Genomic DNA, 27,165 nt, shown 5'->3' with positions numbered 1-27,165 from the left:
TATTTCTTTGGGGCAAGATGGACTAATGCATTGTTGAAAGGTAATTAATGCGTGATTATGCAGTTTCCTATGATTTGGGCGGCCGTTCTCATGTTGTTTTAAACTTTGGTGACATATACATGCATTTAATGTTTCCATTATTTCCTTTCAGAATGAATTATAACATTCATGAATCACAGTTATTAGAAAAATAATGTAACAGTTTGAATTCTGTAGAGAAAATATCACGGTTTTTTAAATCTTTATTGATTCATCAGACAGATTGAGATAGAGAGCTAAGCGGATAGATCTGTGCCAGTTGGAGAGTGAGATGGAGCCTCTCACTGAGCAGGGATCCAGACTGTGCATGGCAGACCCCAAAACCAAACCACATTGTTGGAAAATACTTTAAATTGTCTAAGAGTTGGGAGGTGGATCGGACATGAGAGTGGAGGTCAGTGTAGCAAAGGGCAAAGGACTTCAGTGCTTCCCACACCCTGAAATACTGAGAAACACCGGGCTCCCCGGATCTAATCGACTTGGATGTGGGGACATAGATGCCAAGACATGAACACATTTCATTGTTTGTTTCTGTTTAAGATTTATTTGTTTATTTGTTTGAGACAGGGAGAGACCAGAGAGAGACCACAGAGTAGTGGGAGAGAGGGGGGCCGACAAAGAGAGGGAGAGAGATTCTCAGGGGGACTCCCCAGTGGCCGTGCTGCTGGATTCAGGGCTCCCTCCCACATTCCTGAGACCCACATGTCTGGCGTTATTTTTCATTTCCAGGTAAGAAGCATGAGACAGCAAGGCCCTCAAGCAGACATTATCTAGGACACTCCAAGGGCAAAAGCAGCCACATTGGAAGGAATTGGCAGCATCGGATTCCCTCCTGACGGCGGGGCTCTTCCTTATCCACCACCGTCTCCCGTCTCTGCACCCAGAGTCTCTTCACTCCATGCTCTTCCTCCGTGAGGGATTTCTTAAAATTCCATTCTCTCCCCGAGTTCCCTCCCTTGCTTATGGAGTCTTCAGGTTCCATGTGTCCTTCAATTCTTTGCTTCTGTGTGATCGCTGGCATGTGAGCCCCAACATGCTAGAGCCACCACGTGGAACTGATTTACTGAGATGTCTCCAAATGGAAAAATCCCTAATGCAACAAAATGTATTGATTCCATATATATTCCAAATCGTGTATCACACACAGTATCACTAAAAATTTTAAAGACAGCTATGGTTTTCTTTTTAATATTCCCCTGGCTATTCAGGGTCTTTTCTATTTCCACACAAATCTTAAGATGATTTGTTCCAAATCTTTAAAGAAAGTCCTCAGTGTTTTGATAGGGATTGCATTAAATGTGTGAATCACCCTGGGTACCCTTGACATTTTCATAATATTACTTCTTCCAATCCGTGAGCTTGGAATATTTTTCCATCTCTTTGTGTCTCCCTCCATTTCCTTAAAAGTGTTCTGCAGTTTTTAGGGTATAGATCCTTTACCTCTTTGGGTAGGTTGATTCCTAGGTATCTTATGTTGAATAGCAGGGGTGAGAGTGGCCGTCCCTGCCTTGTTCCTGATCTTAGGGGAAAGGCTCCCAGTGTTTCCACATTGAGGATGATGTTTGCTGAGGGGTTTCCGTAGATGGCTTTTAAGATGCTGAGGAATGTTCCTCTATCCCTACACTCTGAAGACAGGATTAGCTCGGTCCACTGCCAGAAGAGTGAATGTAATGGCTTCTTCTAAAGAAACTAAAACACTGTATTGAAACCTTCTCATCTCGCCCTCTGGTAACAGGAGGCTAATGTATTTTATGTCCCCTTATCACCACAGGGGTGGGGTTCTTTTCCCATTAATATGAGCACTTTTAATAATATCACTGTGGAATGGATTGTTCTCATCTCCATGCCTTTACTGTGCTTGATTTCTATGAAGTGGAGAGGCAGAGCTAAGATGTGGTCCATCTGTGGTGTCTTCTATTGGAGCAGCTTCTATTGGGATGATGCACACCTCACGGGAGGAGGCAAGCTCCCTAGAAGCTGTTTCCTGTCTCCTGCCTGAGCTCAAACCTGCCACGAGACACATGCCCTAGGATATCTCCTGTGAAAAGTCCTGACTTTGTTTTCTCCTGCTGGACAACACAAAAGCTCAGGAAGGGGAGTCAGGTAATCCTTCTGCTTACATTCAACCACCATGGCCAGGAACCTACCCTCCTTGTCAAGCTCACAGATCATTGATTGGATGTGGCCTCCCAGATTAAACCTCCATATACTGCCATGGAATCTAGCCTTGGGGCTGTCCCCAAAACCCAGTTTCAGCCCAGATTTCTATTGTGAAAACAATTCCAGCCTGAAATCTTGCCACAGGTTGATGGAGCCAGGACTCAACACATTGTTTCCTGGAAACAGGTATGAGGTCCACCTAGAACTCCATCCAGGATTGGCAATTCCGGTTTCCCAGGAAATAACTCATGAATCTGGGGATCCCTGGGTGCCTCAGAGGTTTGGCACCTGCCTTTGGCCAAAGACATGATCCTGGAAACCCGGGATCGAGTCCCACGTCAGGCTCCGGGCATGGAGCCTGCTTCTCCCTCCTCCAGTGTCTCTGCCCCCCTCTCTGTCTATCATAAATGAATGAATGAATGAATGAATGAATAAATAAATAAATCTTAAAAAAAAAAAACTCGTGAATCTGTTCTGTGGGACGCTCTGCAGATTCTTTGGTCTGTCCTCATGACTAATAGATCTTGATATAGAGAGACACCCCTCGATTGACTAATGGATACCTGGACAGGATGAGCATTGCCGTCCAGACACCTAACCAGAGAATCCATCTGCTGACTGCCCAGCCTCCACCGTCCCCACAGTGTGCTATCCAACCATCTCCCATCATCCCTCCTAGGGGTCTCTGCTAGCCTTGGACGGAGATGGTGTGCTTCTGGTTCAATCTACTCCCTCCCCCTTAATTTCTCATACAAACATCTTCCTGGTCAGAGCTCTCATAATTGAAGAGACCCTGAAGAATAATGTCCCTATGTCCCATTGCATTTCCTCTTAAATGGCTGCTGGCACTTCCCCTATATTGAGCCAGTGAGTAGGAGTGAGAAATTCCCATGGGGGGAGGATATGAATTTGAGCTGCAGGTGACCTAGAGGTGGCTGTGGAATTCCACTCAGGGGAAGCAGGCAAAGAAGCCTCTGTGAGGAGCCAGCCTGGAAATAAAATAACTGTTTCAAGGTTCTGAAATACTGGGGAGAAAAAGCCTGCACACCAAATCATATGTGGGAATTTTTTATTAAGAATAAAAAACCACACAACTTCGTAATAACATTTTAGAGCAAAAACAAACAAAGCAGATGCAATATTCTGCATAACAATTTCAGAGAAATAATATCAACAAGCACAGAAAATGTCTTCTAGGAGAAAACATGGTGTAATTTGCAGAACTCTGGATGGGATCTTTTTCTAAATCAGAAATTCAGACATTTATAAAACAATTTCAGATTAACTTGTTAATTTCTGTTTACAACCAAGTTACAAATTGCCAGGATGATTTCCCTACATTTGTTAGAAAATGGATTTCACTAAGACAAATTTGACATTCCGGATTGGGAAGCACGCTTTCACATTCCTATAGATTTACCTAAAGAAAAACTGTAGCATCTGTGTAGTGGGGGGAGTGTATGTGTAGGCGCACAAAAGCAGGACACCCAGCACGTGGTGGACTTGACCGTTTCCATCCAGTTCAGCGGAGGAATTGCTGGTTCACCACATCAGTCCAGGTGGGGACATATCCTCATTCCAACAGACACCTCCTCAGGGTCCTCTGCTGTGGAGGACAAGTCCCCGAGTCCATGAGCTGTCTCATTCCCTATGACAGTCTTCAGAGGATGGGGATACCTGCAGGTCCTCTTAGGGAACTCTTGGCAAGACATGCACACAAGTTCCCTCACTTTTTATGACACAGTAAACTGTATTGGTCAAAAGAAACACAATTTCCAGACATGAAAGAAACCCTGACACTTTATATCTCTAATCTGTTTTTGGTACATGAAAATGTAAAAAAAAGCGTGATTTCTTCTGCACAGATCCTATTGTCCCTTACTCTCCAGTAAGGGTGCATGTCCAAGTTTGGATACAGAGTGAAAATAACATTATGATGTGATGTTACAACTGCACATCTACGGTCACACTCAGAGGCGTTTGCTGGTCATGCAATAATTTCCATTCTATAAAGAACTTGTCAAACTCCTCTGTAAGAAATGAAATGATAACACGAACACCTATAACCTGACCTCAAAAAGCTTTTGCTAGGTTCATGAACTTGGCACTGTTTTCCAGAGGTATCAACCCAGGTCCAAATTTGAATTTGAACTGGTCTGAAATCCAGAGTCCACTGCTTCTGGGTCAGGAGGTGCCACAGAGCAGATGGTAGCAAAATAGTCATAAAAAGTTATGTTCAGTGGGAGGCTGGGCATTTCCCTTTGGAATAAGAGTCCTTGTTAGTTTGCTTCTCTTCAGTCTTAATGTGGGAGAGAGTGAAGGGAACATAATAAAATCACTGTGGTTCAATCAGGTCTGGATGCAGTTATTGCCCCAAATGCAAGCACTTAATTTCCTTCCTACAATTTCCAAGCATTGACCAAGACACATCGCTAGCAACACCCAATACATACTTATGTGTTCAGACAAAATTCTTTCAATATAAATAGAAGAAAAGCATTGGGAAGTGGGGAGCATGAGGAGAGGGTCAAACATACTGACTTCAACCCCAGGTCCTCAGCATCATATCCACTCTCAACCCTGACTGCTCACTGCCTCTCACCTGCAAGTGGCCCCCACTCTCCCCAAGGCTGAAGGAGAGGCAGGTTCCTCGATACACCCCATATGAAATCCACATGATCCCAATATAAGATCATGACAAAGACCCAGGTTTAAATATCAGTGTCCTCTAGGTTCAGTTGAAGGCCATATCCCATGAACACACCAGATAGATGGTTCTTCCATACATACAGAACACACACTTCTCACAACACAAAATATTTCCAGTATGGGACTGTGTTGGGGTTTGGAGTGAGTGAGTGACGCTGTGTGTGTGGGTGTGTGCGCCCATGTGCACCAAAGTTAGGAGACACATCCCTGGACTGCTTCCCCAGACCTCTGTCCCTTCTTGCTCATCCTCTTGGTAGGTCTGGCTCTCCCTGGCACACGTGGGACCTTGGCCACGTCCCCGGCCACCTGAGGTGGGAGCATCCCAGCTGCAGTGGTGAGCAGGTCGACGGTCTGCTGAGGATGATTCTTCGGCATCTCAGGTCTGTATTTGGAGTGGTGAAGGATGACTGCGTTCTCAGGAAGAGCAATTTCTCTTCTCCTGACATTGAGTTCAAGCTTAGGTCGATTGCGTTCCTGGAGGCATCTCCACTGGTCTAATGTCATTTGTTGCCTTGAGGTCTCTTCCCCACGCTCCTCCAACTCAGGAAGGTTCACGGAGGGATCCGTTGCCGGCTCTCCTGAGGCCTCACCCACCACCGTGGGGTCTGCCTCGGGAGATGCGAGTCCTCCCTCCTTGACTGACTCCCTCCCAAGGTCTCTCTCCAGATCAGTCTTCTGCATATAAAAGAGGACATAGGCAGGTTGGCGCAGTGCACAAGTCACATCACAGGCGCTGACCTCAGCATCATCCATTTTATACCACTGGCCATTTCCTGCCTTTACGAAACAGAAGTAATGTCCGCTGTGGCAACTCCTCCCAGCGTGCACCAGCACGGCATAGAGCACATAAACCAAGGGTCCTGCCCTCTGCTCAGACAGGTAGTGTTGCATGTCAAGGCGCTCAGGATATTGCACCTCCTTAGTCATTTTGTTGCCTGTCAAGTCTGAGAATCGTCTCAAGACCAGGATGAGGACCTTCGGGGAAGTGTGCAAAGTCAACACCTTGGACGCAGGCACCTTCTCCAGACACTTACTACAATGGTAGGCATTTTCACCTTCCAGCAGTTCGGGCTTCACCAACTGCTCCAAAGCTTGGTTGACGCTGTGAGCAGCCCCGATGTCCAGGCTGATGTCCAGGTAAGGTTCCAGAGTGCTCGAAATGCCTTGGCAGTGGAGACACTGGATTTGAGACCTCCAGTACCCCCCAAAGAGTTGCTGGATGAGGGTGCTGTCCTGAGGACGCTCAGGGTCTGAGGGCTTGTCCTCAGGCAAGCATGCTTGCTGCATTGCATCCAGAATGAACATGAGATACTCATGGGCATCTTCCTGCTTGTGTCTGTGGAAGGCGACGAGCAGGAGTGGCAGGGGCCGGAGCACACGTCCAGGATGGCAGAGAACCCGCGTCAGGTGAGCCTGCAGGGTACACAGCATGCAGGATGTCTGCCTCCTACAGGTGGTCCCGTGCTGCTGGGACAGCATGTAGCTGGCGAGGGGCTCTGTGTAGGTCAGACACTGTAGGGTCGCATTCACATAGCAAGTGTTGCCCATGTTCTGAAGCCCGGCTCCCACCTGGGAAAGGCTCTTCCAACTCAGAGGCGTCTTGGTGGGAGGCGGCCCTGCTGATGCGGGAGCCAACGGGTTAGTCGGGGAGGAGAGCGTCTTTGATGCAGGGGATGTCGTCTCGGGCACAGAGGGTCCTCCGTGGACTTCAGCACCGCCTCTCCTTGACGAGTATGACTGGGGTTTGGGAGAGGCGCTGAACTGAGGCTCCTCTGAGGGGTGGAGGTGGGCAGCCTCCATGTCTGCAGAAACAGTGTCCACAAGATACATTCAACCAGGAGCTTCGGGTCGCAAAGGGATGCTCCTCTCACTGAGCCGTTTTCAAATGGCAGATAGTGATTCTCACCTCCACCTTTATGGCTTTTGGGCCCTGGGATAAGGCACAAAGTCCTCTAATCCACTCTAATTGCTTGATTGGATTACGGGATTTGGGTGTGGACCCTCCCTGACGGAGACCATTCAGGTCAGCCCAGCTCCTATTCTTGCCTCCCACAACATGCAACTTTCAGATTATTCTCAACCACCTCAACTGTCCCTGCACCTTTCTCAACAGAATTTGTTCAGAGTTTCTATGTTCAGAGGAAACCTTTTTGAATGTCCTTTCCTTTGAGTAACCCCAAGGGAGCCAAGGAGTATTAGACGTTAGTGCTCTAGGATAGGGAAGATCACTCTCCCAAAGGAGCTCAGGTATCACATAGGAACTCGTTCTCCTCACCAGCAGAATGTTTGTAGCTGAAACCAATTATTTGGGAATATGGCATCCATTGCTTGGCTTCTCCACTTCTATCTCTCTGGACTATGATTCCAATCTACAAAGATTGTGAATGTTTTGATGAATACCAGTTCCTGCCTTGGTGTGGCCCGGGTCCACACAACAGGAATTCTCTCACTGGTTTAATGTTTTTGGGAAACATTCCTTTGAAACTCCCTTTCCTACAAGAGTCTATATCCTAAATCCAGTGTTTATATGCCTCATTTTACCTGTCCAAGACCGCGGGACCTTGAACACAAGGCACCAAGCACCAGATGCCCGGTAACACACTGGGGTGCAACCTTCCTTCCCCTTGCCTTGGGCTCCAGGAGGCTGAAGGAGAATGTGGAGCCGGGGAGTCAGCGGGACCAGCGGCACCAGGCTGGGCTGTTGAACCAGGCTGAGAGGGAGAAGGCAGGGAGACGAAGGTGAGGAATGGGGCTTGTGACCCAAACGCCAGGGCTGATACGACAGACCCCGAGTCCGTGTGCATCCACAGTGTGCAGGGCGGCTGCGGGCAGAGCCAGGCAGGGCGAGGCAGCCAGAGGAGCTCCCAGGCTAAGGGGGGCCACATTTGGGTGATGGAGCTGTCCCTGCTGATTTGGTGTGGGGTTTGTGGCTGGAGCAGTGTCCCTGCACCAGTGAATGTATGGAGCTTGGCACATGCCAAGGCAGACCCTTTCAGACTCTGTATGTAAGAAACTGCCTGGATGACCTGTTCAGCTCCCTGTAGTTAGGACGAGGGGCAGAGGTCGGCGTAGATTGGCTGAGGACGGAAAGGACCAGGTTGGCCCAAGCCCCAAGCAGGTGTCCGGCTGGAAGCCAGGGAAGGGAGTTCCTTCTCCTTTCTATGCCTTGATTTCTGGTGCAGGCAAGAAGCCGAGCAGAGGAAGGGCCTGCTCCACAGGTTCCCCAGGAGACCCCGGGAGGGGCAGAAGCGCACCTGGAAGGAAGACACGGAATCTTGTGACTATGTGAGGGTGAGTGTGCGCTGCTTCCCGGGCTGTGCCCTTGGGGACTCCCTGGGCTCCATGGGCCTCCTGGTGGAAGCGGGGCTCCACTTCCTCTCTGACCAGTGGCAGTTGAGTAGGGTGGATTTGCACCCAGTTTTCCCTTGGTGCCCATGATGTTGCCTCCCACCTTCTATGTGTGTGAACACTGGCTGTTTGACGTGTGAAGGTCATTGGCGGGCACTCCTGGAGCACATACCAACCCTAGAGAAGAACAGGCCGCTGTCCTTTGTGACACATCATCCCACACTGCCCATCCCCACTCAGGAGCTCCCACCATGACTCTCCAGCAGCAGGACTCCTATCGCCTCATGAGCAGAGAGGATGGAAGCGCTGGTCCAATGGAGGAAGCATCGCTCTGAGGCAGGACTTTGCGTGTCCCCCCCATGTCTCAAGGGCATCAACAGCATCCTGTCAGGCCTTTGTTCTGGACGAGCCCTGCAGCCAGATTCCCTACTCCTAGGTCAACAGATCCCAACTCTTTCTTTCCCTGTTCCGGGGGAGGGGGTGGTTACTAGGGTCCTGGCCATTTGTTGGTTTCTTTCTTTCTTTCCTGAATGTTCATTTTGCCTTGGTGCCGGGGCCAAACTCATGGAGTCCTGTGTGTTCTCTTTTCCCACAGTGTCCACACATGCCGATGCCCGTCTACACCACCAGGAGGCCTTCTATCCCTGAGCCTGCCCTGCTGATGGAACCACGTACTCAGCCCCCTGACATAAGACTCCCGTCCCATTCCACCTCTCATCTCAGAAGCCCTAAATTTAGCCTCAGCCCACCTGGTGGACCTCCAGGTGCCCAGCAAGTGCCGATCACTGACACCCCTCTGCCGGCTCGCCAACCCTGTGTCAGGGCTGACAGCCTGGTTGTGCAGCAGAGAGCCAAGAGGCCCTGCAGAGTCTCCCTTGAGGGTCCCCAGGCTGGCTCCAAGGGCCATGGGCTGGGACACACCCAGGCACCACCCAAGTATCCTGAGGAGAACACCCGTCCCGCTGTCAGCAACGCATTGGCAGACAATTCCCAAATGCCCCTCCAGACTCCAGGCAAGAAATGTGCCCAGATGCCCCTAGACAGGTCCCAGAACTCCCGAAAAAAACCGGGATGGAGGCCCTCCCAGCACACCTGCAGGATCATTGAGGAAGCCCCTCTAGGGATATTGGGGAGTCTGTGTCCTCCAGGAAGCAGACGTGCCCATGGATGCACAGCCGGGCCCCTGCAGCCCAGGAAGACACCTGCCCTCCATCCAAGCAAGGGCCCCCAGCCCACACCTGCCACACCTCACCTGGGAACGCTGCAGCCGTGCACCGAGCCCCCACGGCCGCCCTCTGCGGGCCCCCACTCAGCCCCTGAGAATGGTCTTCACCAGATTGAACAGAAGCTGCTGGAGCTCCCGGTTCCTCGCAGCTCCCTCATTCCTTCCTCCCGAGAAGCCAGGCCCTGCTCAGGGCCCTCCTGCCCCCCACCTGTCGGACGGAGCCTGTGTCTGTGGCCCCTGGAGTGTCCTCCACGGTGACCTACAGGTGTCCTCATCCTCAGAAGACACTGAGAGCGAATGAGCCAGCTCCTGGCCTCGGACATTATCCTCCACCCCAAGCACCCTGAGGGGGTGACTGCGGACCTGAGGACGTGGCCCCTCCTGGACTGATATGGGGAATCAGCACTTGCTCAGCTCCTTTGCATGGGAATCCTGGGTCCACAGCCTGCTGCCTCTCATGCTCCTTGATAGGTTCAGGGGATACGTAGACATTGAGGGTCTCCTGCACACCCAGTGTTCTGCGTGAAGTACTAGCCAGGCAATGTGGATCCCTGAGCATCCAGTATGGGTGCCATGTGCTCCACATGGGGCCGCGGTCGCACATGGTCTGTAATGGGATGAGTTGACAGTTTCATTCTTTATATATCCTGAAACCCACTTCAATGTTGGGTAATGATGCTTCCTTTCAGAGGCCTGAGCATGGAGATTTATCTCTCTCCAGATGATTTCCTAAGAAGGCAAAGTTTGACTAGTGGGCATGTAATGGTCCAAATAGCACAGGACCCAGGACTGGGTAGTTCCCTCTGACTGTCTGTCTTTCTCTTTCTGTCCCTCGTTCTCAGGCATATCTCTGAAGTGGGCCAATGGAAACAATACAACACCATGTGATACCAAACCAAATGAAACTCAGCAAAACCAAACCAACCCAAACGAAACCAAACCAAAGCACATCCATAGTTGTGTCGTGAGGATTTCTTTTTTAGGAAAAACAACTGACTGCTCTTTCCTCACTCCAGAGCTCCTGTTCAAGGGTGTTCCCTCTCTCTGTGCATATGGAGGGTAGAGGAGCTCCTCGATGTGCATACTAGGCTTTTAAAAGTCAGAGGGCAGTAGAGAAGCCACGGTGTGGGATCCTTCTCCCACCCTCAAGCCCTAAGTAACTCCCATTCATGCAATCATTATGTGACCCGGGTCAGATTCTGGTCCCTGGAGCCTCAGGCCCCTGTCTCATTCCATGAAAGCTGCCCTATTGCTGCCTCATGGCTTCAGAGGAAAATGCAGCTTCCTGGGCACTCAAGGGATGCATGCCACAACAGAAATATTCCCTACTTTCTGGAAGCCTATGAGGATCCCAGGGGTCCAAGGGTAGGAAGGCCTATCCTCACAGGGGATGTCGGGATTGGAGCTAGTGAAGTAGCCTAAGGATCCTTGGACCTGCAGGTGTATAGGGCACAGGGGTGAGGATGCAGGCAGGCTTGAGCAAAGGGCCTTCAGGCTGGGCTCTCCAGCAGAACTGGCACTTCATGTGCTTGAAGGGGATTTGGTCCCTGTGCCCAGGGAGACCAGGGAGAAAGGCTAGCGGAAGAAGGTCTGAGCAGGCCTGTGCTCTCCCCTCTAGTCACCTCACGTGTCTTTTCTTCCCTGCCATCAAAACACCAAACCAAAGCAAACCAGACCAAATCTATCTTCCCAATGGAAAATCCACTCTCATCCAGATATGGAGGAAGACAGAGTTATCTGGACAAGCTGGCATAGGTTATGGATATACCATGAGCCTGAGACACTAAATCTCAAATTGTCAAGAAGCAAAACTTATATATGGAGAACAATAAAATTCATTCCAGTAACAAGAACCAAACATAAAGAATGTATCTATAAAATATGAGTGTAAAAAATTGAAGTTACCAAATGTCTTAAAATCAAAGAGTTGAGAAAATATGAAACCAGTGGAAAAGGGGAAAAAGACAAAAAAGCATCATGGAATTTTAAACTGCAGATATAGGAATCATTAGATGAACAGTCAAATTCTCTATACTGTGTTGTCCCACACCTGGAATACGCAGCCCTTTGATGTCCATACACACGGTGTTCATGGCATCTTGTGAGCTGATATCCTGGGGGAGGGGCCTGCTGCACTGATGCTCAGGGTCTGTTCCTGGTCCGGCTTACACGTCCCCTTGCCTCGGGGCTGGGCTCACTGTGAGCTCTTTCTGGTTTTCCTGCGTGGCTTTGTTCCCTGAAAGCCCCCTGTGCCTCTTTAGGAGACCAACACGAAATGGCTGGAATCTGATCTCCAGCCTCAGAGCAGAAAGATCAGGGTCCCGCTCTTCAGTAAGCACTCAGGGCCAAGCAGGAGTCACTGGGGTGTGCCAGATGCTGCAGACGCCTGTGGTGGGCGCCCAGACCAGTCTGCCAGAAGAGAGAGGGTTGCCCTGTTACTGTTCCTTCCAGGGTCTCTGCACTGAGACCTGTCCCCCGGTGGTGCACCTACACTCTCTGCCTATCCCAGGGGAAGGGGCAGGGTCCCCACTTCCCTGTCCTTTGCAGGATTCCCATGTGGAGAGTGGTCAGCTGATTAGGCAAAGTGGTTCCAGTTTTAGGGCCAACTGAGCTGTGAGGCACCTTGCACTCTTGTTGGCCATGACCAGTGTCCACACCCCAAGGCTTGGGAACTCCACCCCCGTGGGCACCCCCATTCTTTCTGGGACTCTGAGAATTCTGAGACACTGTGTCCAGAGTAGTGTCTGCCCATTTCACCACCTGAGCTCATTTCAGGCAAGGTTGTGTCTCACCGGATCAGATTGCTAAGGCAGATTGAAATGTGGGCTCTGTGGCCCTTCCCTTTCCCGATTCTGGGGTGCGTAAACTGCCCGCCCTGCCATTCACCTTCTGATATATCACTTTGGATTCACGTCTCGCATCTCCCACCTTGCAGAGGGTGGTCGCTTTTCTACTGAAGAGTTCCAGCAATTCTTTTATTAAACGTCAGGTGGGATTCCTACCTTTTCACAACGATCGGATAGCATCTACCTACCATCAAGGATCCAGCTGAGCGGAGGTCCCCAGTTTTCGACAATCTTGCCCCTTCACTATCTTATTTCTTTGCAATTGTAATTTTGCCAGTGTTTTACACAGTTGAGCTCACTGAATTTTTAAATATATTTATTCTTGCGATAACAATAATCAATTATCTCAGGTTCCTCGGGGAGTTGGTACATACACAAAGCCTAATATATTCAGTAAGTAATTATGAAAATACAAGTATTGTGATGAATCAATTTTGAGTTTATGATGTGCAGAAGAACAGGGTTAGAGGATGACAATACCTTATTTCAAATCCAACAATAGATACGGATGCATTTATGGGAAGCCGGAACGCCCACCGTCCTCCTAATTTCTGTTAAATGCACCGAATCCTATTTGGGAATTTTCAAATCGGATATAGAATACGCTTCTTACTCAACTGTTGTTTAACTGATGTAGCAGGATCTGATGACTCTACCTTTGCTTATTTAATAGAGGATGCTCAGGCATAGCTGGTGGTTTTCCTATCCTGAGGAATCCACACACATGTAGAGAAAGTATCCTCTTCTCTTTTATAACGTAAAATAAATATGTGTCACTTGCTTCAAAAAGTTAAAATACATTGACACCAGACCTAATGAGGTATGAATACATGTGGAAAACCATTTGACTTTCTAAGACAGCATTTATAATCATTCCTTTATGTATGAATGTGTGTATTCTTTGAGTATCTGTGTGTGTTGGGGGTTTGTTTCAGGAAAGAGGGTCTACCTGGAGGAAGAGCAGACCTTGCCCATCCCACACCCCTGTCCTCCAAAGCCCCAACTACCCTGAAAATTCTAGTGATGAGTGACCTGTCACTCTTCCTGAAATTTTCTCTCTCCGACAACAATCATGTCTAAGTCGAGTTGTGACTCTGAGCCTGGGCTGTGGATCTCCTCCTAAATAGTTCCCTCTGTGCCCTGAAATCCTGTGTCAGTCATTCTGGCCGGAGCCGCTTTGGAAAACCAACCATCCTCTACAGCCCTGGATCCAGGAATTCTAGATGAATGAAGACTGACAAGTATTTTTGGAATTAAAGGGTTTAAATTCACAAAGTGGAGTTAGATTTTGAATGACTACATGCAATGAAGTGTCTTTTCTTGTTGATTTGATCTGAACTGACAGGAATCTTAAGTGAAATGGCAATAGGGCAGGACACATGAATGATGAAGGAAAAAGCCACAGAAAAATCCACATATGCAAGTCAATGTGTATAAATTTCTGTATCCAAACCTTTGCTGGATTAACATCTGCATTCAGACACACACACACACACACACGCTCACACACCCACACTATGAAAACCCACAGAATCATCCATTCAGCTCCCTGCACGAAGTGGCCAGCACCTCCTGGATGACCTTCTCCCACCTGTGCTATCCACACCTGAGCAAGTCCACCCACCTATTCCCATTGCATAGGGGAGGTCACAGGAAGGAGCCTTGCACCGTGAGCTCAGACCAGCAGAGGGCGACGCTGGCCAGCCCAAGTTGTTCCTAGGCTTCCAAAGGACCCCACTTTGTGCAGCTGCTCAGGCTGGCAGGTGTGCAGCTCCACACTTTGGGCTGCAGCGTGTGCATTTGCTAGAGCTTCAGAGGCACGATGAGTATTGACAGAAGGTCTGGGGACGTGGTTCCACCTTGCAACTCTAATGTTGCCACAGCTGGACACTGCCTGCTGAGGAAAGGTGAAAAATCCTTCCTGTGCTGTGCTTCCAATGCTCCGCAGTCCTTGCTCATCCCCTGTGCAGCCCCTGCACCTGGGGAAACCATGGCTTTCATTGGAAGCCTGGAGGCCCTACTGGGAGGTCAATATTGGTTTGGAAAAGAGTAGATCAGGTTGTGACCCTGTAAGTGCCAGGAAGTTTCTGATAATATTGCCCTGCGAGTAATGGGTCCTCCTGCTTCACCCCTGGCCAGGACCTTCCAAGCAGGGAAGGAAGGCTGAGGAATAGCTCTCAAGAGCAATGTTACTCCCTATCTATTTCTCCATCGACTGTGTGTCCATCTATCGCTGACGAGCCTCCCTGTCATCCATCTCTCCTCCATCATCTCTCCATCATACACCTAGAAATTTCTCATTCCTCACAATGCACATATTCACTTTCACATAATAGGAGATGAGATGACTTTCCTGCCGCTCTGCACCTGATTTCACAGAAACTACTAAGGCAGGACTGTCTTGGCCCAGTACATGGTAGTTTTTAAACGTAACAGTCTCGTGTTTTCAAATGACTTAGCCTGTGAATAAATCCATTGAAAATGACATTGGCACAGGCATGTTGACTCCTCTCTTTCCTAGAAAGTCCTGCCTGCAAGGCTGCTGCTTCCTGGTGAATAGCTCCATGTCCAAGAGAAGAGAAAAAGGAAACACAGGAGCCCCCGTTTGGACAAACACCACAATGTCCTCCATTAACCTGGTCATGAACATGTCTGCACGTGGCCTGGCCCAGAGCCTGATCCTTTGTCCTCCTGAGCGCTTGCCCCATGGCCCATAGCCTTCCCCATCGCTGTGACAGTCAGCACACGAGCTGCACTGGAGCTTCAGTTCTGTGAAAGCAAGCGTTCCAGAAGACATAGGACAACCACCCCCTTCTGGACTCTTCTAAATAGCACATGAGATAGTGAACATGCGTGTCAGCATAGATATCATTAAATTTGGAATAATTTGTGTGGAGTCAGTCTTCTTGGATGTGTAACTCATGAATCGAAGGTTGAGGAATAGATCGGTTTTCTGAAATAGCTGCAGTTTTGAACACCTGACCCAGGGTCACAGGGCTAGAGGGTCCCATTCGGGAGCAAATCCACAACCCGAGACTCAGAATCACAACAGGAGACCAGACGACACCTTCTGCAGGGTTTGCCTTGGATTCAGGAGCCTAGGATCCTGGGAAGCTGTTGCCCATCCCTGCCCAAGGGGACTGTCACCTTCTGGGCCTCCAGAATGAGGGTACCGGTGCCCACGTGTGTGCACAGAGGACCTCGTGGACCTGGACGCATGTACACACCAAGGAAGAACGTGTGGGTGGAGGTATGTCCTGCAGGTGACACCCGCCTCCAAGGTCATAGATATGAGGCCACAGTGGCCTGGGGACATCTGGGGGAAGCACCCGCTAGGATACTCTCTGTCCCACAGTCAAGACGCCGACCATCCCCATGGGCACAACGGCTTGTTGGTGTCAAACCGGGGAAGACTGGACAGTCATGTCTGAACCCAGGCGTGTGTCCAGGCTGGGGTCCTGGGTGCACACAGTCCTTCCCTGGGGCCTGTGGACAGGGCTGCGGTCGTGTCCCTGTGTGCACAGGCCATCGCCTGCAGGGAGGGGGGAAGCATTGGCAGCACGAGCACTGCCCCTGCAGCTTCCTCCAGGAGTGGGTCAGGGAGGGGGTCCCAGGGAGTGAGGTCACTTCCGTGTCACAGAGCCCAACAGAACTTGGAACCCCTGTAACCAGGCACCCGCATCCAGTGCAGCCCCAGCTCAGGCTCACTTGGCTGGAGACATCTGCTACTGGAGGATGTTCTCTTGCTGCCGGCCCACCTCTCGGGGCTCTGGCTCCCAGGAACCCCGGGGGAGCCGCTTGTTCCAATGCTGTAGGCATTGGCTCCTGAATAGATACCAAGGCGTCAGGGCGGTGATCCGGAGGCGCCGTCAGGTAACACAGCGCAGGCCAGGCCAGGCCCCCTGTGCCACCATCCTGGGAGCCTCATCCCCTCCTCCTCAGTTTCAGGGTACCAGGAATGTGTGGGCAGGTCCCATGCAGGCTGGGGGACGCTGCAGGGCGGCACATTCCCCGGGGATCCCTTCAGGGTCACCCTGATGTCACAGTGGGCAGGGGGGAAACAGGGTTCCTGAGGTCCTCTACCCCCCCCGGAGTCACCCCGAGGCCCTGCAGCCACATCCCTTTCCTCTCTCCAGGGGCGGTGGGTGCCGCCTGCGCTGTGGTGTGTCTGGGTGGAGGCAGCTGGGGGTGCGGCCCAGCCGAGGGGGCCAGACCAGGCGCTGAGGCCTCCTGCCTGGCTGCCGGGCACTGTCTCCACAGAGCTCCACCCGGGACGTGGGGCGCGAGCGGGAGGAAGGGGTCGTCTGCCCCACCACCTCCAGGAGCAGGGAGGTGCCCTGCACAGCTAACAGAGGCCAGCGCGGGCTCAGGGTGAGTGCAGGGGCTGGGACCCCTGACACCCGGGCCCTGATGCGGCAGGAACGGCCCCGGGTCCCAGAAGCCAGCCTGCTACCCCCTGGGCCCCCCGACACTCCTGCTCCCACATGAGTCTGGATCCCCTCCTCCCCACACCTGCCCCCATGGCCCTGCCCCTGCCTGGGCCAGATGCAGAGTCCCTGCGCACAGATGTGTGGGAACATCAGAATAGAGCCCTCAGGGGAGGCCTGGTCGCCCGGCGGTTAGCGCCTGCCTTCCCCCAGGCCTGATCTCCGAGGCCCGGGTTCGAGCCCCGCCTGGGCTCCCTGCACGGGCTGCTTCTCCCTCCGTCTGTGTGGCTGCCTCTCTCGGTCTCTCTCTCTGTGTCTCTTGAGGTCCTCGTATTGATCCAAATATTTTGAACATTTATCCTCTGAGATTGTTTCTTTATTGCATAGTTGGTCCTGTTTGTGTAAGAGACAGGCAGGGAGCTTGAGCGGGAGAGGGAGCCCCAGCTCCTCAAGCCCACGGGGCCCCAGCGCAGGGCCTGCCGGGGCGGGATCCCAGGCCTCCCGGCGGCTCCCTGCAGGCTGCACGTCCCCTCTGTCCCACCTCAGGGTGCTGGGGCCGCGGCCGGGAAGGGGCATCAGATTGTCCCGAAGAAGCTCAGCCGGACGGAGCTGCTGGGGCACGAAGACCGACAACTGCTGCTCGCCTTGCAGCGCAGGGACATCATCTCCATTTGCAGCTTCTTAGACGACTATCGTGGATTCGCCACCACGGACGAGGTGCTGGACCTGCTGTTCACCGAGTGAGCACCTGCCCCTCCGCAGCCCAGGGCTGGGCCACCTGCTGCTGGGGAGGCTGGGGATGGTGTGAGCTTCCCGGCCTCAGGCTGCTCCCCCGCCTGGAGCAGGGTCCCCCAGGGCCTAGCGGGGTCCTGGAGGGCAGCCCCGGGGCCTGGCCTGTTGCGGGTCAGCCAGAGGGGCTGTGCCTGTGCTCAGCAGCCGTCCTCCTCCCCCATCACGAGGCCTGGGCCTCCTCCCCCCCATCACCAGGGTCCTGAGCGGCCTGTTTCCCATTTGAAAGGGAGGTTTGAGAGTCTATCGAGGGTCTGTGTCCTCGGGAAACCAGACCGGGGGACCCCGGGGCACCCCGGGCCCACTCGGTTATGGGCCATGGGCCTCGCCGAGCCCTTTCATGCTCAAGCCTTCAGGAGGCCCCAGCAGGTGCGGGCGCTTCTCCGGGAGCTGCCCGTGGCCCCACGCACAGAGCTGACGGCCCCCGGGGCTCCGGCCTAGTCAGGGGTCAGAGGGTGACAGCCCCCATGATGAGAGGTCACATCCACAGGACGATTCATGGGATGCCCCCGCCCTCCTCTAGATATGGGTACATAGTAGCTGCATGTGGTGACGACGACACGGTCCAGCGTTGGAAACTGTGAGTGACTCCGGCTCCTGCAGGAGGGCCTTCCCTCTCCAGGAGAGCAGCGAGGGGGCTGTGGGGCGGGTGGACGGCTGCACCCTCACCCCACACATCTGCAATTCCTGTGACAGAGTAAAGGTCTAAGGCCCCTTCTGGAAAAGAGGGCAGGAGAGCCAGGATGGGGTGCGGTCTTGGTGGGAGGCACTGGGACCCCTAAGGAGAACTTCTCCATGCCCCCCAACCCTCTCTTTGCCCCACACCTGGGGCCCAGAGCAGAGGGGGTGGGGAGCATCGCACTCCCCAATCTGGTGGCACCTGGACCAGGGGGCACAGCAGGTGCTCAGGAGGGCTGGTGAGGGCTCCAGACCAGGCGGCCCCCACCCTGTGGGAGATGAGAGATTAGAGTCAGTGGAAGGACACCCCCGGGGGCCCCTCTGGAGGGAGGCAGGCCAGAGCCACAGGAGGGAAGGTGGCGGTCCTGGGCGGCTCCTGGCAAGGCCTGGCAGGACACAGAGCCCGAGCCCTCCTGCCTTGGAGCTTCCCAGAGTGACAGTGTGTGCAGTGAGGGCAATGACAGGCCAGACGCCCCCAGTCCCCGGACGCCTGCCGGTGGACTCAAGGGGCAGGTGGGCAGGGACCAGGCTGAGGAGGGAGTCCCGCTTCCCCAGGAGAGACGCTGATGGTCACCCCGCTGGGCGTGGGCTCCCCAGAACAGAGGCTGCATATCAGCCCCTCCTCAGGGAGCAGGCCTGTGGCAGGCAGGACTGCCAGGTGGCAGGGGCACAAGGAGCAGGACTGGCCTCTGACACCCCGCACGGGAGGCCGGGTCCCCGGGTCCTGCACGGCTTCCCCGGGACACCTGCATGTGACAGAGCCCTGTCTTCTGACACCTGTGCCCGCCTGTCCCTCCCCAGGGCCATCTCCTGCATGCTGGAAATATGGCTGGATTATTATGGGGACGACTTTTGTCAGCTCCCCGAATTTCCCTCCCTTATGAAAATTCTGCAATTCGTAAGACAGCACATGCCAGGTTCAGACGTGGAACTCCGTGCCCGGCGTAACCTCCAGCAATTCAGACGCCTCCATACAGTGGAGCCAGAGGCTGGGGGTGAGGAGGCCTGGGGGTGACTGAGCTGGGGACAGGGTGGGCCCCGCCGATCCAGCCTCCATGCAGCTGGGCTGGGAGCAGGGGGTGGGCTCACACTTCACCCCAGGGGCTGCAGCCTGGGGACACCTCCCAGGGCTCATGCCCTCACGCACGTGGAGCAGTGGGAAGAGTGGTGGTGACTTGGGAGGCACGTGGAACGTCCGTCCTAATGGGGATACTTTGCCTTCCTGGAGCTACAGCTTCAGCCCAAGGAAAACACCCTGAAGCAGCTCAGGAGCAAGTCCCAGCTCTGACCATGGGGACTGCTGCCCCGTCGGGGCCTGCGGGGATCCAGGCCGTCCCGGCTGCTGGGGCTGAGAGCTCGGCCCGCGCTGAAGCGCCCGCTGGGGAGGTGAAGCCCCTGAAGATAGTGGTCACTGCTCTAGTTCACTGCTCAGCCCTGGAGGAGCCCCCTGCACCCGCGGCCACCCCAGAGGAGGAGCAGGCCCCGGCACCTGCAATCGGGGTCCCCAGAGTGCCAGAGCCGCCACCTGCATCTGGAACAACTGGCTTCGACCCCTGAGCTCGCCCCAGCTCCCAACGCAGGGCTCGTGGTGGCTGCAGCCCAACGGAGGCTTGCCCTCCCCTGGCATTTCACTGTTTCTATATTTTCCATTTTTCTTTAACCTTTAACCTGTATAATGGCTTATGAGTTTTATTGTAATAAAGGATAAGTTAACTTCACACAAAATTGACTCTGATGGTTTTAAATGCTACATTGTACTTAGGTCCTTCACAGTGTGGCAGGCTCGGAGCCCAGGGCACCGGGGGACACAGCCCAGGATCCGGTGCTCCCCTGGGAAAGGCAGAGGACGGGAGGACACAGGACATCAGGTCACTCCTGCCGCCGGGCCGCGGCAAAATTTTGAGGGTACTCAGGCCCCTGCTAATTTGTTTTCCAGTATTTTTGGATTGCAAGAGCAGTTGCAGGGCACCCAAATGACATTAGAAATTTTATGCGGGCTCTAGTGAGGCAAGGAGGGTTGTGTGACTCTCCCAGGTCTACAGGGAATGGTGCTGATCTCTGGACGGAACGTGTACATTTTTCTAGGATCTGCCAACCTGGGGACATTATCCACTTGGCTTCCCTGCCCTCATGGAGGGTATATGCCTCAGGAGAGGAATGTGGAACATGCTGAGAGGGTTTCCGCATGAAAGGAAACCAAGCAGTGGAGTGGGAGAACTGTAGCCTCGTTGTGTAAAAGTCTTCTGGGGAACAATCAGAAATGGTCTCCAAATATCAGACCCTCCTCTTGAATAGAAAATGTAGTCAGTGTTTTATAACAACCACCCATGAACAATCCATAATAAGAGACATAATAGTAAAAGTAATAATCAAGAGCAATGTAATGATTGGAGGACGATCACAGTGACTTTAACGCTATTAAAGCAATTAATACTGCCAAGTCTCCTACAACAAACCTAAGAAGTTGGGAGATTCCGGTACATATTTCTCAAATTCCTTGTCAAATCACAAGATATCAGGAACATCTTCCTGGGGTATCTCAGGCTCTGAGCCCCATGTTCTGTTCAAGAAAATTATTTCATAAGGCCAAAACAGGTAGCCTGTGGCATAGAAAGTCATACCAACTAGGTCCAAGTAATGGGGGATCTTGGGAATTTGTGTGCATATCCCAGTGGGGGAGCTTTAAAGAATGGAGGTGGAAGGGGGGAGCACCGGATCTTGGGCTGTGTCCCCCGGTGCCGTGGGCTCCGGGCCTGCCACACTGTGAAGGACCTAAGTACAACAATGTAGCATTTAAAAGCATCAGAGTCAATTTTATGTGAAGTTAACTTATCCTTTATTACAATAAAACTCATAAGCCATTATACAGGTTAAAGGTTAAAGAAAAATGGAAAATATAGAAAACAGTGAAATGCCAGGGGAGGGCAAGCTTCCATTGGGCTGCAGCCACCATGAGCCACCCACATGATACCCATCAGATTTCAAGTATTTGGCCAGCCCAGGGTGCATGCAGAGAAGGCAGGAGCCAGACTCACAGCCAGGGTGCATGAACCATGCTATGACTCCCAATAAACCCCAGCATTTTCTTAGCCTTAGCATCCCATTGCCCTTCTTCCACCTCTTCCATCCAACCACTGGAGGTCCAGGTAACCATATTTGCATATAGAGGCTCTGGGCAGTTGGAGTGTGAGCCTCTGTCAACCAGACCAGCAGGGGTGACAAAGGCCAGCATAGGAGTTTCATACTGCTTTTGGGTGAAACCAGGAAGTGCTGAAGTTGCTGGAGTAGGTGGGCAGTCACCACCCGGTGCCTTCAAAGGCAAGTTCCCCTTTTTTGGAACAAGGAGAGGACTTTAAATATTTAAACATTTCCAGGGACTCAGGCTGGCTGAGATTGCCCAATGGTGGTTCCCTGACGCTGAGCTGAAGTACAAAATTCTAAGGATATTTGCGCAGGTGTCAGCTGAAACCTCTCCAGGAAGACAAGAGCTGCTCCTTGGTTCCCAAGTAGACTCAAAACATTTGACGACTCTGGCCATCCAAGAACAAAATCCCTATGTCTTCCCGCTCATCACAGGAGTTATCTGGACCTACAGGAGCTCTCATAAAGTTTTATTAGAGATTCAGTTAGGTCATGGGAAGCCTGGTTGGATTTCAAGTTTTGACACTATCGGTTCTCAGGGTCTGAGCTGAAGCAGATAATTCTGAGGATGCTTCAGTTCAGGATAACTTTCTCCATCGTCTTCAGGGAGGCGAGTGATCCCTGGGCCCCCAAGTGTTCTTTAAAAACTTTGTGGAGGTTCTGGTGGACCAAGGATGCCCGGAAATGGCCGCAGCTTGCTATGTGGAGAGGGTTTCTAGGAGGCGTTCAGAGGGAAAACCAGGCATAGCCCAGTTAACTCCCTGAAATGAGGATAGAGTAGAGATGGAGCAGATAAAAAGAGAAGGGAGAGCTACTTGGGGAGGGAACCTGAGCTCCATGAATAGGGACCACCAACCCCAACTGTCAGAGTAGACAAGCACATCTCCCCACCCCTCACCCCTGCCCCCAGCCTTATCCCCTGGGTGTTCAGGCACAGCCGCGGTCAGTGCTTGCTTTGGAAGTGGTGCTGTTTAGAGAGCGCTACAGAGTTCCTGTCCTGCTCGACGTGACATTCTCCCCAGGGCTCATTCTTTTCTCTTTTTTAATATATCTGATTTTGTTTCCCCCTTTTCTGTGTTTCAATCCTAAGCTCTCTGCCTATTGTTCGACCCTCTTAAAAAGTTCAGTCTGATCAGGTATGTCCATCAATCTCATCATCTTGTAGAACTCTGTCTCAGAGATTTCTGAGGTGTCACAACCAATATTGTTGCCAGCTGTGCATGTTGCTCCCTGTCGCATGGAGATGTCTCTTGGCTCTCATCCTGGGATTCCCACCAGAGTGTTCTCTTGAGTTTTCCACTACTTTCCTATTGTCACTATAATGAATTACCATACACTTAGTAACTAAAAACAACAGAAAATATTTCTTTTTTTTTTTATTACAGGTTTGGAGGCCTAAAACCTACAATGAGTCATTTTAATAGTCGTATGGTGGTATTTCACTGGAGAAACCCCTATGGATTCTCTATGTTTCTTGCATACTTCATTGTCTCATTTGATGAAAATACTTTGCTGCAGTTTTCACAATTGGCCTTGGTTCTTTAAAAGCAAATAACTTTGCTGAGTAAAATTATATATGGAGAAAATATAGAAGTGATGTATACAGAATTGTTTCATTGAAGATCTAGTAGGTTCCTTGAGACTAGAGAGTGTGCCCCATTTGTCCATAAGTCTGCAATGTGTGTTAAGAAAAAACTCCAGGACCACCGTCATCATTACTCTTCCCCCATTTTGAGTTACTACCATTGTTAATTAAGCACTGTTGTCACCTCTGTGTCTACTTCTTACATTTCAGCAAACCCTAGGTTTCTGTTCATCAAAACAAATGAATAAATATCCTACCTCAAGTGTAATAATATCGCCTATTCCTCCTTGAATATACTTGGCCAGGACTTTTAGATACTGGCTGTTCTCTTTTATACTTCCAGTTCTTTCCTTGATCAAAAGCAGGGAGTCTGATGCAGGCTATGGTAAGGCATGGCTGGACAGGATGGTTAAGAACTCTAATTCCTGTTTCTACCCTAAATGTAAAAGGGCACATTCGGTTTGGGAGTCAGCTGGAATCTCAGGAGGAATCCATTTGAGAAGACCAGAGTTGAAAGGTAACAGGGGGAGCCAAGGGTGACTTAAGCCCCATAAAAATGACTTAAGCCCCAAAGATCAGTTGTATGGAGCTAATGTTCTTAGACTCAGTTTTCCTATAAGTAGATCCTTATCATTTCCCATTGCCTGGGCCCCCGAGCTGTATCATGGCTCTGTCATGCTATTATCTGAAAGTCACTAACTCTTAGAGAATATAAGCAGAGGAGGTTTGGAGACAAAAAACACTGTTAGGAAAATGCCCCATTTTCTGTTACCCATATCCTGTTCTGTTTCACTGATGAAGCACAGATGGTTCTAAACACCTGGAAAGCCCCTGACTGCAGTTCATCCAAGTCCATCTTACCAGACCTAGGATGTGATGCACACAATCAGGAGGGAGCATTCAGGTACCAGGGACCTATGGTTCTCTCAAACACTGACTATCCCATAGGATGTAGTGGGATGTAGGTAGTATAGGTCGTGGAGACTTTGGCCTATGTGTAGGATTCTCTCAAGTGCTCAGTTTCTCAAACTGAATAAGTCTTTTATAAATTTGTTTTGTTACCTGAGGAGACTTGGTTCAAAAAAGAATAGATTTTCACGAAGATAGTAATGGTTCTCATGGGTGAAGGTGTCCATACAGACAGGTGGAAAATGACTTCATTTCAGTCCGCACTCACCAGGACTAGTAGAATGTCTCTGCATAATGAGGACATTTCAATACCTCCCTACAGGTGTCTGGGGACAGGGGTGTCCTATGATAGCAGAACGGCCTTCAAGGGAGGACAGAGAGTCCTTGTTATTTTGGATGCTAATGGAAGTGGGCAGTTGTAAATGGAAGTAATACTCAAATGGGAACATAAACTACGGACACTTTGGCAAAAGAATGGAACAGCAATCTTTCAGGTCAGTTAAAGTGATTTTGACTAGAACGACAAGAAGGTTTGAACGAGGACAGGGTATTTTGTCTGAGAACTTGTTTCAGACTCTGCTAACTACAGTCAAACTCAGTCATTCTGTTCTGAGCTCCCACAGGCTTCCCATCAGGCTGTGGAAACTGCCATGTTCTATGTTGTTTGCTGGACATGTATCTTCCAATGAAAGTCTTAGCTTCTAGGGCACCTGGTGACTCAAGTGGTTAAACATCTGCGTTTGGCTCAGGTCATGATCCTGGAGTCCAGGGATCCAGCACTGCTTTGCTCAGCAGGGAGTCTGCTTCTCCCTCTGCCCCTGACTTCCCACTTGTGTATGCCAGCTCTCTCTCAATTGAAAAATAAATAAATAAATAAATAAATAAATAAATAAATAAATAAATAAATCTATCTTTAAAGTCTATACTTCTGTTCCCCGAACAAGGAGGTGAGCCATTTGTTCAGTTCCTCTCAATATCTCCTTTTCAAAAGTGTAGGACAGTGAAATACCACTGGGCTCAATGGCAGAACTTCTAGATTTGAGTTCTGAAGCTCCACTCTGGCTTCTAACTGGAAGTGTGGGACACAGAACCAGGGCACTATCAAATCTCAGATGCTCCTCTGGTCAGTGAGCTATAGTTGCCAAACATCACTATGCAGGAGATTTGATTGTACATGTCGTTTTAAAAATTCAGATTCTTAACTTAAAATTCCGAATATGAAAGTGTGAGAGTCGGGAACAGACCTCTGATTTTCAAAAATATTCTAGGTGACTAGAATCAACTTTCTTAAAAAGATTTTTTTTATTTATTCATGATAGACACCGAGAGAGATGCAGAGACACAGGCAGAGGGGGAAGCAGGCTTCCTCTGGGGAGCCCGATGTGGAACTCGATCCCAGGACCCTGGGATCATGATCTGAGTCAAAGGCAGATGCTCAACCATTGAGCCACCCAAGCATCCCTAGGTGACTGGAATCAATTTGGCTCTAGAAACACTGATTTATATTACCTCCAAGGCCACTTCTAGCTCTAACATTTTAACATTCTAAGAATTCTTGTAAATCTGAGTGTGACACTTATCCTTAGTTTTTATGATTGAAAAAGAAACCCGGTGTGTGGGTGTGTATGCGTGTGTGCATATATGCATAATATGTAGCATGAAACGTAGAACCATATCCAATCCCTAATTCTTGGTAAATGAGAACAATGTTAGTGAGGAGAGAGAAGGGAGGAAAAGGTATGGCACAATTTGCACATACTGGGGAATAATCTATGTACATTTATGGTGTGAAGGAATTGTGTGATTTGTAAGGGACAAGAAGCCTGACGAAGTCATTTTTAACTTGAGTGCCTGAGTAAGTGGTAACAATATTTACTAAGATCTAGAACAGTAAATGAAGATCAGTTTTGGAAAGGAAGGGATAAAGTGCAATAAAAACTAGTTATTTGTGGGTGCCCATCAGAGATCCAGTTAGGGCAGACCAATGCCCTGTAAAACTTTAGCATGAAGTTGAAGTCGGAAATACAGTGTAGGATTTTTATCAGACAAAGCTCATTTAGGTCAACAGAAATCATGCTGGGTATTCAGAACACGAAATTTAATGCAAAGGATTGCTTACACAGGTAGCAGATGGTCAAATGTCCACAGAGATTAATAACTACGTGCCCGGAGGAGAAAATGGGAAAGGCGCAATCAGGGGCAGGGGTTGGAAATCCTGGTGTTAGCGACCTACAGCTGGGGCTGGATGTGTGAGTATGGGACACAGCACAGCTGGTGCTCAGACCTCTAAGTCAGGAACAGCGCATGAATGATGCTTAAGACTTTAAGGAAGGAGTGCTCCATGACAGGGGCCCAGACAAGTGGGGTGGAGACATCCTGCAGCCAATGTTCACACTTTTGAGGAGAAGATATGGCCAAACAGGGGCCATGGAGAACCAGGGTACACAGCAAAACAGGTTGTGGCCCAGCTGGGCCTCTTAATGGCTGCACCCCCTGGGTGCTGCTAGTTCCTTCAAGGGATCTTGCAAGGCTGAAGAGAAAGCCAAAAGGTTTATGTATACAATGGAATATTACTCAGCTATTAGAAATGACAAATACCCACCATTTGCTTCAACGTGGATGGAACTGGAGGGTATTATGCTGAGTGAAGTAAGTCAATCGGAGAAGGACAAACATTATATGTTCTCATTCATTTGGGGAATATAAATAATAGTGAAAGGGAAAATAAGGGAAGGGAGAAGAAATGTGTGGGAAATATCAGAAAGGGAGACAGAACGTAAAGACTGCTAACTCTGGGAAACGAACTAGGGGTGGTAGAAGGGGAGGAGGGCGGGGGGTGGGAGTGAATGGGTGACGGGCACTGGGTGTTATTCTGTATGTTAGTAAATTGAACACCAATAAAAAAAAATTAAAAAAAAAAAGAAAGCCAAAAGGAGTTGGAGCCTGGAGCCAACCATCTGTTGCTGTTGGGGTGCTGCTGGCCAGAGCTGGAAATGGAAGGGACTGTCTTCACCCTTCATCTTAATTTCCTGCCTACTGCCAATGTCTTGCATTAAAGGGGCTAATGGGAAGCAACTGGCCTCAAGGTCTGGAAGATGCAGTGTGCAGGGCATCCATGCACTGCAGTGGAGTGGAGTAGAGAATGGAGGCTTGGAGCCTGGAAAGGCTGGTGAGGAGATAATGCCACATCAACAGGAGAGCCTGAAACCACGGGAGCTCCTGGAATTGCTTAGAGACATGTGTAATATGAAGATGGATGAATCCAGGGTGTGTGCAATCGCAGGAAAGGGAGAACATAGGACAACAGGG

General features: G+C 50.6%; 1 protein-coding gene across 1 annotated transcript; it reads right to left on the bottom strand.

Moving 5' to 3' along the window:
* Positions 1 to 2,938: 2,938 nt before the first annotated feature.
* LOC144284099 (ubiquitin carboxyl-terminal hydrolase 17-like protein 6) lies at positions 2,939 to 6,708 on the bottom strand. Its single transcript, XM_077848455.1, has 2 exons — positions 5,135 to 6,708; positions 2,939 to 3,053 (listed from the first exon to the last, which is right to left on the bottom strand). The coding sequence occupies exons 1-2, from the start codon at positions 6,706 to 6,708 to the stop codon at positions 2,939 to 2,941; spliced, it is 1,689 nt and encodes a 562-aa protein (XP_077704581.1).
* Between the last annotated feature and the right edge of the window lie 20,457 nt (positions 6,709 to 27,165).

This window comes from Canis aureus, chromosome 15 (assembly GCF_053574225.1).
Source record: "Canis aureus isolate CA01 chromosome 15, VMU_Caureus_v.1.0, whole genome shotgun sequence".
In the NCBI taxonomy this organism is placed as follows: domain Eukaryota; kingdom Metazoa; phylum Chordata; class Mammalia; order Carnivora; family Canidae; genus Canis; species Canis aureus.
Note: the sequence above shows the minus strand (reverse complement) of the source record. Positions and strands in the feature narration are given on the sequence as shown.